Source organism: Carassius auratus, chromosome 45, assembly GCF_003368295.1.
Source record: "Carassius auratus strain Wakin chromosome 45, ASM336829v1, whole genome shotgun sequence".
NCBI lineage: Eukaryota > Metazoa > Chordata > Actinopteri > Cypriniformes > Cyprinidae > Carassius > Carassius auratus.
In genome coordinates this window covers 2,778,204-2,793,276 of record NC_039287.1, presented here as the reverse complement: position 1 = coordinate 2,793,276, position 15,073 = coordinate 2,778,204, and the positions used below count along the sequence as shown (strand labels likewise).

The 15,073-nt window shown below is 45.8% G+C and overlaps 1 protein-coding gene across 1 annotated transcript; it reads left to right on the top strand.

Moving 5' to 3' along the window:
- Positions 1–283: 283 nt before the first annotated feature.
- LOC113062676 (uncharacterized) lies at positions 284–14,772 on the top strand. The gene is made up of 3 exons (XM_026232659.1): positions 284–337; positions 466–1,164; positions 14,670–14,772. Exons 2-3 carry the CDS (start codon positions 497–499, stop codon positions 14,770–14,772), a joined length of 771 nt encoding a protein of 256 aa, XP_026088444.1. The 5' UTR covers positions 284–337; positions 466–496.
- The last annotated feature ends 301 nt before the right edge of the window (positions 14,773–15,073 follow it).

Genomic DNA, 15,073 nt, shown 5'->3' with positions numbered 1-15,073 from the left:
CATGATGTGACGAGCACTCCCAGAGGAATCAGCGTCACCCTGGAAACCAAACCAAAACACCTGCACGCCCTCGTCACCGGCTGATCGGTCACAGCTGCTCCCCATCAGCCAGCACAGTGAAAAGCAGCACATGTTGCACTGAGAAGAGGTTCTCAAAGAGAATGCAAAGCTGGACTAACCCCTCTCTCCTATCCCCACAGAAAGCAGCGAGTGACCGACAGCCCACACCCTTTGGAGCACGTCTGGACACCCACTTTCCCCTTGATTGGCACAGAGGAGCACGGAGAGCACACGGGGAGCACCAACCAGCGGAAAGCAGATCAGGACACTTCACCAGGCACCCTTCACTTTTCAATAAACCCACCCTCCGGGGCTTTTGATTTCACGTGCCTCTTGTCGAGTGGTTCTTCACCCCGTGACAGTGGTGGAGAATGCAGGCAGAACAGTGAGGAATCACAGCAGCAGCACCACGGAAGGCGGCACGCGCGGCCCCGCGATGGAGGACGTCTTACAACGCCTCGCTGAGGTTAGCATCCGCCAGCAGCAAATAGCGGAACACCTCGCCACTCGCCTGGGCAGGACGGAGGATGAACTCGCCGCCGTCCGGGCGGCCGCGGCCCAGCGCGTTCCGCTACCTGAGCCTCGGGCACAAGCCACCCGTCTGTTGCCCAAGATGACGGCCGATGACGATGTGGAAGCCTTCCTTCAGGTCTTCGAAAACACTGCCCACCGAGAGGGATGGCTAGAGGACGAGTGGGCGCGTGCGCTGGCACCCCTACTCACCGGTGAAGCACAGAGGGCTTACTTCTCGCTCCCCCTGACGAGTGCCGACAGTTATGTCGAAGTGAAGCGAGAGATCCTGGCGAGGCTGGGCCTCTCCCCTGTAAGTGCCGCCCAGCAGTTCCACGAGTGGGAATACAAGCCCCGGGTGCCAGCCCGTGCCCAGGCAGCCGAACTCAGCCGCCTCGCCCAGCACTGGCTGTTGGCAGGAAACCCCACACCAACACAGGTAGCGGAACGAGTGGTGGTCAATCGCCTCCTACGCGCACTACCACGCGCCCACCGACAGGCCGTCGGCATGAGGGACCCACGTGACGTCCGGGAACTAGTGGAGGCGATCGAGCTGGCGGATGCCGTTCATCCCAGCGGGGCAGGGGACCGGCTGCCGCCATTCCCCCGGAGGGTGGTCCAGGAGCGACGCCCGCTCGAAGGCACCGCGCGACCCGTCAGCAGGCCGACGGTTCCCCCACCGCGAGATGAGCCCATGCCAAGTGCCGAACCACCGTCGCCTCCGCGAGCCTGGCTGGCAGGCTGCATCCTTCACCAACGGGTGCCGGCGGGAGCCCCCGAAGCAGATGTGAGGGTGGATGGAAGACGGTTCCGGGCCCTGCTGGACTCAGGCAGTGCGGTCACCCTCATCCAGGCGCGGCTGTGCGCCCCGCGAAGCGGCCGGAAAAACTTCCTACCGATTACCTGTGTGCACGGAGACACTCGTCAAGTACCGGCCCGTGAAATGGTCATTTCGTCCCCCCAAGGCACCTGGCCAGTGGAGGTAGGCCTAGTGAAGGACCTGCCGGTGGCCGTACTGCTTGGAAGGGATTGGCCCGGCTTCGAGAAGCTGCTGTCCGCCGCTACCCCAGCCTGCCAGCCCCAAGGGGAACTGTCGAAGACCGAGGCGGCCGCCTGGACCCCGCCGCCGACCGGCCCTGCTCGTCTCCGACAGTGGGAGAGAAGGTGAGGCCCCCTCCCAATCTACTAATCTGTTTTATGATGTCTACCAACAGGCCGCCGGAGGGGGCTCTTTCGCCAAGGAACAGCGGGAGGACGACCGACTCAAGCACTGTTGGAGCCAGGTGCGAGTCGTGGATGGAGAGGACGTCCTCCCCCGGCCCCACCCTCTCCCACATTTTGTCGTAGAGAATGGCCTGCTGTATTGTGTCGCCCAGCGTAGGGGGGAGGAGAAAAAGTTACTAGTTGTGCCTCGCGCCAAGACCGAGACCATTCTGGAGCTGGCCCATTCCCACCCCATGGCAGGACACCTCGCGGCAGCCAATACTGCCCAACGCATCCGCGACCGTTTCCATTGGCCGGGCCTGGACGCCGAGGTAAAGCGGTTCTGCCAGGCCTGCCCGACCTGTCAGGCCACGTCGCCCCGGACTCCTCCCCCCAGCCCGCTCATCCCGCTGCCTATCATCGAGGTGCCCTTCGAGCGGATTGGAATGGACATAGTGGGGCCGTTGCCGAAGTCTGCCCGAGGGCATGAGCACATCCTGGTCATCGTCGACTATGCCACCCGGTACCCAGAAGCAGTCCCCCTGCGGAAGGCCACCGCAAAGTCCATCGCCCAGGAGCTGTTTCTGCTGGCCAGCCGAGTCGGCCTCCCCTCAGAGATCCTGACTGACCAGGGAACCCCCTTTATGTCCCGGCTAATGGCTGACCTCTGCCGGCTGCTGCGGGTGAAGCAGTTGAGGACCACTGTTTATCACCCCCAGACTGATGGCCTCGTAGAGAGATTTAACCAGACCCTCAAGCAAATGCTCAGACGTGTGGCGGCGGAGGACAAGCGGGATTGGGACCTCATGATCCCCTACGTGCTCTTCGGGATCCGCGAAGTTCCCCAGGCCTCAACTGGCTTCACCCCCTTCGAGCTCCTGTTTGGCCGTCAACCCCGGGGCCTCTTGGACGTGGCCCGGGAAGCGTGGGAGCAGCAGCCGGCCCCGCATCGTACCGTCATCGAACATGTCCGGCAAATGAGGGAACGGATCGACCGAGTGATGCCGTTAGTCCGGGAACACCTCACCAGGGCCCAACAAGCGCAGCAACGTCATTATGACCAGACAGCCCAGCCACGGGAGTTCCAACCGGGAGACCGCGTCATGGTCCTGGTCCCCAGCTCCGCCTGCAAATTTCTGGCCTCCTGGAAGGGGCCCTACTCGGTCGTCGAGAGGGTTGGACCGGTCACTTACCGCCTGAGACAGCCGGGACGACGGCAGGCGGAGCAACTCTACCACATCAACCTCCTAAAGAAATGGGTGGGGACCCGGGACCAAGTAGCTGCCCTAAGCCTCACCGAGCCCGTGGTTGTGGATATCAACCCCCACCTTTCGGCTGCCCAGAAGACGGAGCTGCAGCACCTGGTCAGTCAGTTCCAGGATGTGTTCTCCTCTCAGCCCGGGCAGACCAACGTGCTTCAACACCATATCCGGACGCCCCCAGGAGTCGTCGTTAGGCAACGGCCCTACCGAGTCCCGGAGGCTCGTCGGCAGGCTATTGAGGAAGAGGTCCAACAGATGCTAAAGTTGGGGGTAATAGAACCATCCCGGAGTCCGTGGTCCAGCCCCATTGTGATGGTCCCAAAGCCGGATGGCACCCTCCGCTTTTGTAACGACTTCCGCCGCCTGAACGAAGTCTCCGAATTCGACGGGTACCCCATGCCTCGGGTGGACGAACTGCTGGACCGGCTAGGAAGGGCCCGGTATATCAGCACCCTAGACCTAACCAAGGGCTATTGGCAGGTACCGCTCTCCGAGGCCGCCAAGCCGAAAACCGCCTTCTCCACCCCCAGTGGCCACTGGCAGTACCGGACCCTTCCCTTCGGCCTACATGGGGCCCCCGCGACGTTCCAGCGGATGATGGACATCCTCCTGCGGCCTCACCAAGCTTACGCGGCCGCCTACCTGGATGACGTCGTGGTCCACTCCGAGGCGTGGGACGAACATCTGGATCGTCTGCGGAGGGTGCTCTCGGAGCTCCGGCGGGCTGGACTTACCGCCAACCCCCGAAAATGCCACCTAGCCCTCTCTGAGGCCAAGTACCTGGGCTATCAAGTTGGCCGAGGACTCATCCGGCCGCAAGACAAGAAAGTTGAGGCCATCCACGCCGCACCAAGACCGGAGACAAAGACCCAGGTACGAGCCTTCTTGGGGTTGGCGGGTTATTATCGTTGTTTTATCCCCAACTTCTCCTCTTTAGCCGCCCCCCTGACAGACCTGACCAGGAAGGGGCAGCCGGAGAAAGTATGCTGGACCCCGTCGGCGGAAGAAGCCTTCTCCCAGGTGAAAGCAGCACTCACGTCCTCGCCGGTACTCCGCGCCCCGGACTTTAGCTGCCCCTTCCTGCTGCAGACGGATGCTTCCGACACAGGACTAGGAGCGGTCCTCTCCCAAATTCAGGAAGGTGAGGAGCATCCGATCATCTACATCAGCAGGAAGCTGTCCCCCGCCGAGAGGAAATACGCCGCTGTGGAGAAGGAAGCCCTGGCCATCAGGTGGGCAGTCCTGGAGCTCCGGTACTACCTCCTGGGCCGCAAGTTCACCCTGGTAACCGACCACGCGCCCCTACAGTGGATGGCCCGCGCCAAGGACACCAACGCCAGGGTGACTCGCTGGTTCCTAGCGCTCCAGGACTTCCACTTCGAAGTCCGCCATCGAGCTGGGGCCGCCAACGCGAACGCCGATGGCCTCTCCCGGATCTGGACAGCTTATGCAGGTCTGTCAGGGGTCATTCCCCACCCTCCCCTAATCTCACCCCTACTTTCTACATGTCTTCGCAGGACCAGAACGACACTTAGGGGGGGGGGGATGTGACGAGCACTCCCAGAGGAATCAGCGTCGCCCTGGAAACCAAACCAAAACACCTGCACGCCCTCGTCACCGGCTGATCGGTCACAGCTGCTCCCCATCAGCCAGCACAGTGAAAAGCAGCACATGTTGCACTGAGAAGAGGTTCTCAAAGAGAATGCAAAGCTGGACTAACCCCTCTCTCCTATCCCCACAGAAAGCAGAGAGTGACCGACAGCCCACACCCTTTGGAGCACGTCTGGACACCCACTTTCCCCTTGATTGGCACAGAGGAGCACGGAGAGCACACGGGGAGCACCAACCAGCGGAAAGCAGATCAGGACACTTCACCAGGCACCCTTCACTTTTCAATAAACCCACCCTCCGGGGCTTTTGATTTCACGTGCCTCTTGTCGAGTGGTTCTTCACCCCGTGACAATAATAATTAACTTTACATATTGAACAGAACTGAATCAACACTGAGTTGTCTTTAACTGAAAAACAATATTGTTTTCTTTTTGGCAGTTACACAAAGATGAAAAAGAATGTTGAGTATAAATTATCATATTTATATTATTGAATGGATGCTGCCTTATTGGGACAATAAAGCCCTTACTACACCGATCACAACCAATACCCAGTAACACTATTATTAATGTACATTTTTTATTTAATACATATATTAACGTCATCAGACAAGGAATGCCCTTCCAGAGCGAGAGCAAAAGTTGAGATTCTACTAAAGATTACCAAGACAAAAACAGTATATACAAACATAAATTGAATTCCTCAGATTTATTTAACTATTATTGTGGAATACATTATAGTAGTAAATATTTCTAAGATTTCTTTGCCTATTATTTAAGTAATTAAATGGTATTAAAGTACAGTAAATAAGAAACAGCACTCTATTTATGCATCAGAGCTACTTTTCACCTTACTAACATCTGTTAGAATCAAGACACAATGTGAACGCTCTCATGTGCACAAGCTTTGAGCATACCTGTGCATCTGTAAGACATACGCATAATGAACCACAGCAGCCCACTAGCAGACCCAGCCTGAGGGCACTTATTCTTATCCCCTGTCAGTTTTTCTAATCTACAACCAATTCCCTTGCCAGTTGACCTCTGACCTTTGTGTGTACTTTGGAGGCCTGTCTTGTGGTATACTTGTGCCCTTACTTACTAGAGCTTCTGTTTAATCTCCTCACCCTTTCCTTTCACAATGATGTTTTTCCATTAATATGAATGGTGTTTCATTCTAGCTCATGCCATTAATGTGTCAGGAGTGTGTGTTAATCACAGTCGTAAAACACAGTACTCTGATAAGCATTGTACATTGCACCAGTTTGATTAAAAAGCTTGGGTCATTAAAAAGCATGTGAAATTTTTTTTTGAAACACAATAAGGCACCTTGTGGATGTAAAGTGAACAATGTTCATTGCTGATTTGTGTTATTGGGAATATTGCTTTAAATAAACTTGCCTGTAATTATTATTTGATTTGAGTTTGAATTACTTTGTGCCCAGTTAATTTGATTTTACTTACACGGATGTCCACTGATTGCCTTCATGATTTGGTCTTAATGTGTGGCATTAAAAGGTCTGATTAGATGCTTATTATTATTGAAAATAATTGGTCTGTGGTGGTTATTTTTACATGAATTTAAAACTGGACCACCAGTAAAAATAAAACTACCAGAATGGAAATACTGAAATCTCCTCTTTCTGTCAAAGATAAACTTAATAACTAAATAGTATATGTGTGCATGCATTGGTTTACTTCATTCTTTGCTGAAAAATGGCTTTTGAGTTTGCAGTTGCAAATCCATGGATGATTCTCGCATTAGAGCTATTTCTTGTTCCAGCCCATTTACAATGATAATGTCTTTCGTATTGGAATGGTAAAAGCTGCTCTCACATTAAAGCCCACTGGGGTCCTCGAGAAATAAACATGCTTGGACAGACAGAGGAAGAAATTCCCTCAAATGGCTCTTGGGATCCTCAAGGTGGAAAATGTTGCTCCAGCTGAAACAGAACAAGGTCAAATCTGAATGTTTAGATTGTTAAAAGTTCATCTAGTTTTTCATTTCTAGCTTTTCATCTTTCTTGTATAACATATTCTCTTTTATTCAGTTGTCTTTCATTCTTTTCCAGTCACATACATACATACATATATATGTTTCACTGGCTCATATTGACTAATTAATTGGATTTTCTTTTTTTCTTTTTTTTTACTGTGTTTGTTATATAGTGTTATACAGTTAAGTTTTATTTATTTTGTTAAGATGTCATGTTTTGTAAAGTGTCTTAGCCTACTCTTTATAGAATATAGATTAATTGTATTATTATTATTATTATTATTAATAATAATAATAATAATTTCTTAATTTTTATAATGAGGAAAATGCTGTCTTAGTTTTTCAGTAAAAATGCAGTAGCAGTAACATCTTTGTGAAATCAATGGCCAATTTTTGTGCCTGGGGTCAATTGTGTAGACAGACTTCTGCCTCAGATAACAGAACCATGGATCTAAGGAGTCTATATAAGGGCCTGTCACCATCCAGGGGTCTTGAGCTTCACAGCCTCCTAAACCCGCCCATGAACAGAAAAGAGATGGGAAACCATCTAACGTCTCTTCAATCCTAAAGTTCAAATGTACTTTCTCTGCAGGGGGTCTGTTGAGATGTTCATAAAGTGATTCTGTTTCCAGAAAGGTGGCTTTGTTTCTGTTCAAAGGCCTTTAAAGCATGTTATATTTATAAGACATAGAGGATGGAAATGAAGGCTAAAATGTAAATGGAAAAGGACTGACAGCAATGTGTGCAGTGGCATGTGTTTTTTCCTTCCTAATGTTGCTGGCCTCCTTGGAAATTACATGACTTCTTTTACTAATTGGAGTTTATCACTGAGCTGCTTTTCTTTACCACTTTGTGATCTACAGAAAGGATTGGCTACCTATAGTTTCAAAACCTTCAGGACAGTAGATTACAGTGACCTACAATTTGAAGTACCTTTTCCCAGGCAATTCATATTGTATTTCTTGTTTGTTTTGAACTTTTTATGAACATAAACCGGAAGTGTCAATATAGGTCAATTGATAAACCACAATTATTTGAGATGTTTGAGTAGTTAAAAATAAGGCAAAAAAATAAATGTGGTCACGTCACAACTTGATTTTTTGTTGTTGTTGTATTTAGTATATTTAATTTGGATTCATGTAGATGGATACAATACATTAATAATAGTATACATTGATTTAATTTTAACTGAAATAATTTCAAGTAATTTTGGGACCCTTTTTAAAGTTTGCTGAGGTCCCTGGTCAGTCTCGGTCCCCTGGTTAAGAACAACTGCTTTAGATCATTGCACGTTTATGCACAATTTTAGTAAAGTTAAAAGGAAAGACATTGCACAATTTATCTTTACTTGTCTTTATATTGCAATATATGTGTGAGTTTCTGTTACATCACACAGCTTTAAAAAAAACAGAATAACTGTTATATGAGCAAAATAACTAGGCTGACAGCAGTCTTGGTACTGCCTTCTTCTACAGAAAGAAAATCGATAAGGTTTGGCTGTTCGGAGTGCTGCTCTGAATTACAAGAGGCTGTTTTTTTTTTTTTTTTATTAGAAACTGTACATCGTTGCTGACTTTGAAGGAGCAGGACCCAAAAATGACATGAGGGCAAGTAAATATATGATCAGAAATGACAGTTTTAAGAGGCAGCTGTGGCTTCTGATAGGTGTAGTGTCACTCAGTCCCCTTCACAGCCGACAACGTATTGATTTGGGCATCCTCTTAAGTTATCATTATCCACAGTAAATGGCTTGGTCAGTGGGTGTATCTTGCAGTGAAGCTGTTAGAGATATTTGACCTTACTTGCCAAATGGTTTTGTGCAAGAAAGTTTAGTCCAGTTCCAGGTTACCAATCTTTTTGACATCTAGCCTGAGAACCATTTATTAAAATCTTCTTATCGTCTGTCCCAGCAACTGAACCCTGAACAATGTAGAAATGCTGCTGCACCTGCATTGATTCTGATTCTGTCCTACTAGTGTGACTCAAACAGCTCCAGTTTCATTTGTTTTGAGTCTGTATTGCCTCAGAAGACACTAAAACAGGCACAAACAAGCTGTGACTGGGAAGATAAGGCAACTATTACCCGCCACATTCCACTGAGCCATGAGCCATGAGGCTTTTGCATTCAGGACACGGCTGGCCATCCATCCAGCCGTCCTTTTTGCCTGATGTTGTGCTGAAATAGATTCCCCTGTCTTCATCCTACTGCACCTCAATTATCCATTGCGAGGTGGATGGTGCCGATGAAAAAAGAGAAGAGAGAAAAACTGAGAGTTTTCATATACATTGAAAAATTCAGCCCCCACCTTACGCTTCGATCAATCCTGGCTGCTCTCCATGTCTCCCAGACAGCATGTTCTCACAGAGGGGAGGCCTGTCAATTGCTAAGACAGCTTTTGTGAGGCTTGCTTGTGCTATCCAACTGTAGCATGAGCAAACTGCTTGAAGAGCAAAGGAGAAATAATTTATGTAACAGTGAAATTCTCTCGGTATTAAAAACAATGAGAGCCTGGGGTTTAACTTTATGGAATGAATAAGCTTCTGACATACAATGGCCCCATAAAGTGGCTCCCAAAAGTATTTGGACATTGAAACCATAAAAAAAAAAAATCATGAATTGAATTGCATTATATCCCCCTCATTTCAATTTGTGCAGATTATGGGAGTCATTTCCAGTAAACTATCAACAGTAAGATACCAACCATTGGAGGTTAAAGGTTTGATTTATAATTGCAGTAATAAGCGTTTGCAAAAAAAAAAAAAAAGGGGTACAACGAAAATAAAAAAGACAAAAGGGCAAAAAGAAGTTTACTTGGATTACAAAGTTTCAAACTATAAAACAATATATTGTTGAAAATTGACACCTTTTTGTTGCCAGATATCAGTGAAACATTCTCATATTTAAATCGATTAACATTTCTTCTTGGAGAAGTATGAACTGACTTCATACATCCATTCAAAATTACTTTGAGAACATCTTATTAGTAATTGTAAACGTTTTAGGAAATACTTTTAGTTAAAAACTGCTATTGGTTTAATCTATTGATTCTAATGCATTTACATCTACGCATTTAGCAGATGCTTTTGTTCAAAGTGACTTACAGTGTATTCAGGATATAAATATTGGGTTTTTGTTTTTAACAGTATGTGTGTTACTTGAGAATGACATTTTGCACTGATAACACAATGCTGTACCATTCAGAAATTCAGAAACTTAAGCAATAACATTCAGAAATTTTTCTGTAACTTAATTGTACAAATACACTTGAGGCCACTGCATTACATTGGCATCTATTACATATACTACATACAGGGCAGCCAGAGTCAGAATAACTTGATTTTCAGAGAAAAAAAAACCAAAACATAATTTTATATATATAGTTATGAGCATGGAAAGAAATTGCTTTGTTTCAAGAGGATCCTTTACTGGTGATATGAAATTTATACATGCTAGCATAATGTAGGAGTCTGTATTTTAGCTCCTGGGTTGGTGTGAGAGCATTTGCTTTTGAGCAGTCACAACTTCACATTTACAACCGCAGCAGTTGTCTCATACCCCCAATACTGGACTATTGTAAGTTTGTGTTTGAAAAAATCTGCCCCCTTGGGTTAAACAGGAATGCCAGTATCTATTCTCATGAAAGACTCTTCAAAGCCAGTCATTAAAAATATGATTTACCACTGACTAATTCAGTATAATGGTGTTATGAGATAATCAGCATTTGTCCAGGAACTGGCATGTTTTGTTTAAGGTTTTTTTTTTTTTTTTTCTAGACATTGACACTACACATGACAGGTAAAGTATTTCTCACTTTCAGTCCAAAGGATCTCATTCATTTACACTGAAATGTAATATTCTGTGTATTTTAATACTGAATATGTCTCATATTCCCGGCAAGGTTAATTTAGTGTAATTAATTCACCTCTCAGTGAAAAAGATCATGTATTTCATAGACATTAATGAGGTTAGTCTGCTGATTGCTGCTGGCTGGAGCTGTAAGCTAATTGCATTGCCTCATCCGACTGTGTTTCCTTTGTCTCCACTGTCAGTAAACTGAATACATCACTATGAAGTGAGACTGTTTACAGAAAGAGTTTAAAATTGTTTAACATGTTATGGTTTCCGAGTTCAAGTGAAGGAAGATATTTTCAGATTTTCATCAGGATCATTTTAATTATTTTCGGTGTGGTTAATTAACATAATTTTCATCTATGAGATACTTTTCTTTTATTCTATATCTTACCTTTCATCCAGTGCATATTTATACAAACAATACTTTGTGTGGCCTCATGAAATAAAATTTAAAAATGATGACGCAATCACTTCATTAATTCAACACCATTCAAATCTAGTGTTAAATACACAGTTTCTAGTCTCACAGTTGTTCTTACAAATTATTTGTCTTAAAGACAAAGTATGTAATTTCTGCCCCACTAGAGGCACCAAGTGAAATTACAAAAATAATGACAATTTTATGTAATAAAAACCTGTGCTCAATTCTACGTATTTCTGTTAACACACTTCACTTTTAACAGGGTGAGCCCATGTACATCGCAATAGTCTTGCCTGGAATGCACTGATGTGATATGGTTTAACTGTTCTCTGAATTGTATCACATTGCATTGAAGTAATTCCTAAAAGACCCTATCATTTCTAGTTCATAAATGTTAAATTACTGATTATACAGGCTAAATATCTTCTCTCCTGTGACAATGTAAAGTTTGAGTATACTGTGTTTGTGTGTCTGTGTTTGACCTCAGAATCAGTTTGAATATTTTTGTCTGGTAAAAGTGTCAGACTTAGTTCTCATAAAAACACAATGTAGTGTTGCCATCAGGGAGAATAGCAAAAATAATTGGATAAAAATCCATCCATCCATCCATCATCTTCCGCTTATCCGTGGCCGGGTCGCAGGGGCAACAGTCTAAGCAGAGACGGCCAGACTTCCCTCTCCCTAGCCACTTCTTCCAGCTCTTCCAGGGGGACCCCAAGGCATTCCCAGGCCAGCCGGGAGACATAGTCCCTCCAGCGTGTCCTAGGTCTTCCCCGGGGCCACCTCCCGGTGAGACGTGCCTGGAACACCTCCCTGGGAAGGCGTCCAGGAGGCATCCGAAATAGATGCCCGAGCCACCTCAGCTGGCTCCTCTCGATGTGGAGGAGCAACGGCTCTACTATGAGCTCCCCCTCAGTGACCGAGCCGGCCGAATTCTCCTCTCCAGTACCCTGGCATAGACTTTCCCGGGGAGGCTGAGAAGTGTGATTCCCCTTATAGATGGAACACACTCTCCGGTCCCCCTTCTTGAAAAGAGGGACCACCACCCCAGTCTGCCAGTCCAGAAGTACTGTCCCCAAACGCCATGCGATGTTGCAGAGGCGTGTCAAACAAGACAGTCCCACAACATCCAGAGACTTGAGGTACTCGGGGCGGATCTCATCCACCCCCGGTGCCTTGCCACCGAGGAGCTTTTTAACTACCTCAATGACTTCAGCCTGGGTGATGGACGAGTCCTCCTCCGAGTCCCCAGCCACTGTTTCCTCAACGGAACACAAGTCGGTGGGATTGAGGAGATCCTCGAAGTATTCCTTCCACCGCCCGACGATATCCCCAGTTGAGGTCAACAGGTGCCCATCTTCACTGTAAACAGTGTTGGTAGGGCACTGCTTCCCCCTTCTGAGGCGTCAAACGGGTTGCCAGAATCTCTTCGAGGCCAACCGATAGTCTTTCTCCATGGCCTCACCGAACTCCTCCCAGGCCCGATTTTTTTCCTCCACGACTACCCGGGCTGCAGTCCGCTTGGCCTGCCGGTACCTGTCAGCTGCCTCCGGAGTTCCACAAGCCATCCAGGCCCGATAGGACTTCTTCAGCTTGACGGAGTCCCTTACTTCCGGTGTCCACGACCGGGTTCGGGGATTGTCACCTCGACAGGCACTGGAGACCTTACGGCCACAGCTCCGAGCAGCCGCAGTGACAATGGAGGTGGAGAACATGGTCCACTTGGACTCAATATCTCCAGACTTCCTCGGGATCCGGTTGAAGCTCTCTCTGACAGGGGGCTCGGCCAAACGTTCCCAACAGACCCTCACAGTACGTTTGGGTCTGCCGAGTCTGTCCATTTTTTTGGATAAAAATGTTCAAACTAAATCCAACTAATTTTCAAAATAAATCAAGGCATTAGCATCAAAACACAACTACAAAGTTTCTCATTTGTATGGATGTCAGAGAGGTCTGCCTCTAGGAACAATAACAAATGCTGTTTAAAAACCTGCAAATGGACCTAACGGGAACTTGTTTTCATTTATTGTCTGGTATTCAGCCGGCATTTATTTATGCCTTTGGGGGTCATTTATCTTTTTAGCACACAAAGGCAGTAAACAATGACACTCCTTGAGAGACAGAATAAAATATTAATACTAGGATTTAGTCAGGAAGTCATAGCAAACATGATTTGAGAAGTGAATGATTGCTGAAAAAATATTTGAAAGGGATTATTGTGTGCTTTCTGTTAACAGTCATAAAGTTAACTTCTAGATTTTAAAACCACATGCATCTGTCACATAAAATTGAAATGCCATCCTGCTTTATTCCTTGATGTAATAAATTGTAATGCATCACAAGAGTTTCTCTGAAAAATCCAATCTGGAATAGTTGGAATAATTTATGTTGAGAAAATATTACTGGCTTAATTAGTATCTAGAAGCTGTGAGACAGAGGAAGTTACTAGGAGGCAGTAATTAGCAGTTGTGCTCATTTTAAAAGTTTAAAAGCATGTATGCAGTCAGCTTTTGAATATTAAAAAATCTGTCTTAGGTTAGCTTAAGGACTGTAAACTCACACATTGACTCAGCTTTCGCAATTTACAATTTGAATTACCATATATACCTATATAAGAAAAAAGTGAGATATCTTAAACTATGTTTACCCTGCAGTAGAGAGAGGTTTTTAACCACTTCCATTAGACATTACAGTCTACAGATTTGCTATACCAGCAGCCACACTGTTTGTGCTTAACAGTGTCAGTAATCTAGATTGATTGCTGTAAACTCCTGGTGCAGCACGGTAGGGTGTATGTGCATGCTGTAAATTCACTTAAGGCTATACAATGTTGTGTTTCGTTTGTAGCATCTGTAGTTTTATGGCAAAACGTTAAATGGCAGGCAGTATCACTTTCAGGAGACATATTAAATTGCATTTATGATCACGGTGTGTTCGAAGAAGTATATTTAGGGCATTTTGACATTCAGTTGCTGTGTAAACCTGTCATATGCAGCTGCATTTGAGCTGAGGTGAATACTGAATTTATTTGATAGGACTCCTGGGGTTGCATGTGCATTGCTTTGCTTGCGAACAAGGTGCATTGTATCTGGGTACTACAGAACTTCAGAACGATGGCTCCTGCATCAGCAGCATCGTCACATGCATGTACTTTTGTGAACACATGTCGAACACTGACAAGGAAGGGAAGAAATTGTTGAATTAAGTTGTTATTTTTGTGTACTTTGTGAACAAAAAGTATTCTCATAGCTTCGTAATAATAGTTACATCAATGATGTCAGATGGATTATTTTAACAATGTCCTTATTAACTTTCTAGGCCCTGAACATGGTAGTTGTGTTGCTGTCTATGCAGGGTCGGAAAGCTCTCGGATTTCATCAGAAATATATTAATTTGTGTTCCGAAGATAAACAGGTTTTACAGGCTTGAAATTATATTGTATTCTTAGAAATTAGGAAATGCCATAACATAAGAATTAGCAAATATGCTCTCATACAGCACACAGTGAAGTCATGTATTATACTCTGTGGATGTACTTTTGTGAACTTTTTGAAGCTTGGAAGAACTCCAGTATCCGTTATTGTAATTGGATGGAAAAGAGCAACTAATACATTCTTTAAAAAATTTCCTTTTATGTTCTGTGGAAGTCTATAGTCTTAGAACAACTTACTAGTGAATTAGTAAATTACGTTCATTTTAGGGTGAACTATCCCTTAAAGGTTTCCAAGTAAATTCAGATTCCTTGTGTCTTCAGGTGTTACTTTGAAGATGGAAAGGGATTCAGCTACACAGCTGAAGCTGAATATTCTACCTTGATGGTGGAAAGTTCAGGATCAGTGATCTGCTGTCTGTGTTAGTTCTACCATGAGTACTGGTCCTAAGGACAGTTGAGATTGAAAAAAAAGTGGATGGAGAAAGGAAGGGATATGGGATAAGGAAACCTGTGTAAATGTCTAATTAAACCTGAGAAAGCTGCATGAGAAGAACAAATGTAGCATTGAAAATTAAGAAAAAAGTATAGAGGTTGTTTGAGTTCAGAGATGTAAGTTAAGGAAGAAGATGTGAGAGATGAATCATATTAGGATCCCTGTTAGTGAGTGTCACATCCAAGGGCTAAGTGATGTGAGCTGAGATGTGTGTAAGTAATGTTTATTTCTA

Excerpts from the sequence above, each read along its gene's own strand:
- LOC113062676 (XM_026232659.1), top strand. The coding sequence starts at position 497 with ATGGAGGACGTCTTACAACGCCTCGCTGAGGTTAGCATCCGCCAGCAG. Across the intron at positions 1,165-14,669 it reads AGCGGGGCAGGGGACCGGCT|GTGTTACTTTGAAGATGGAA; the intron begins GCCGCCATTCCC and ends TTGTGTCTTCAG.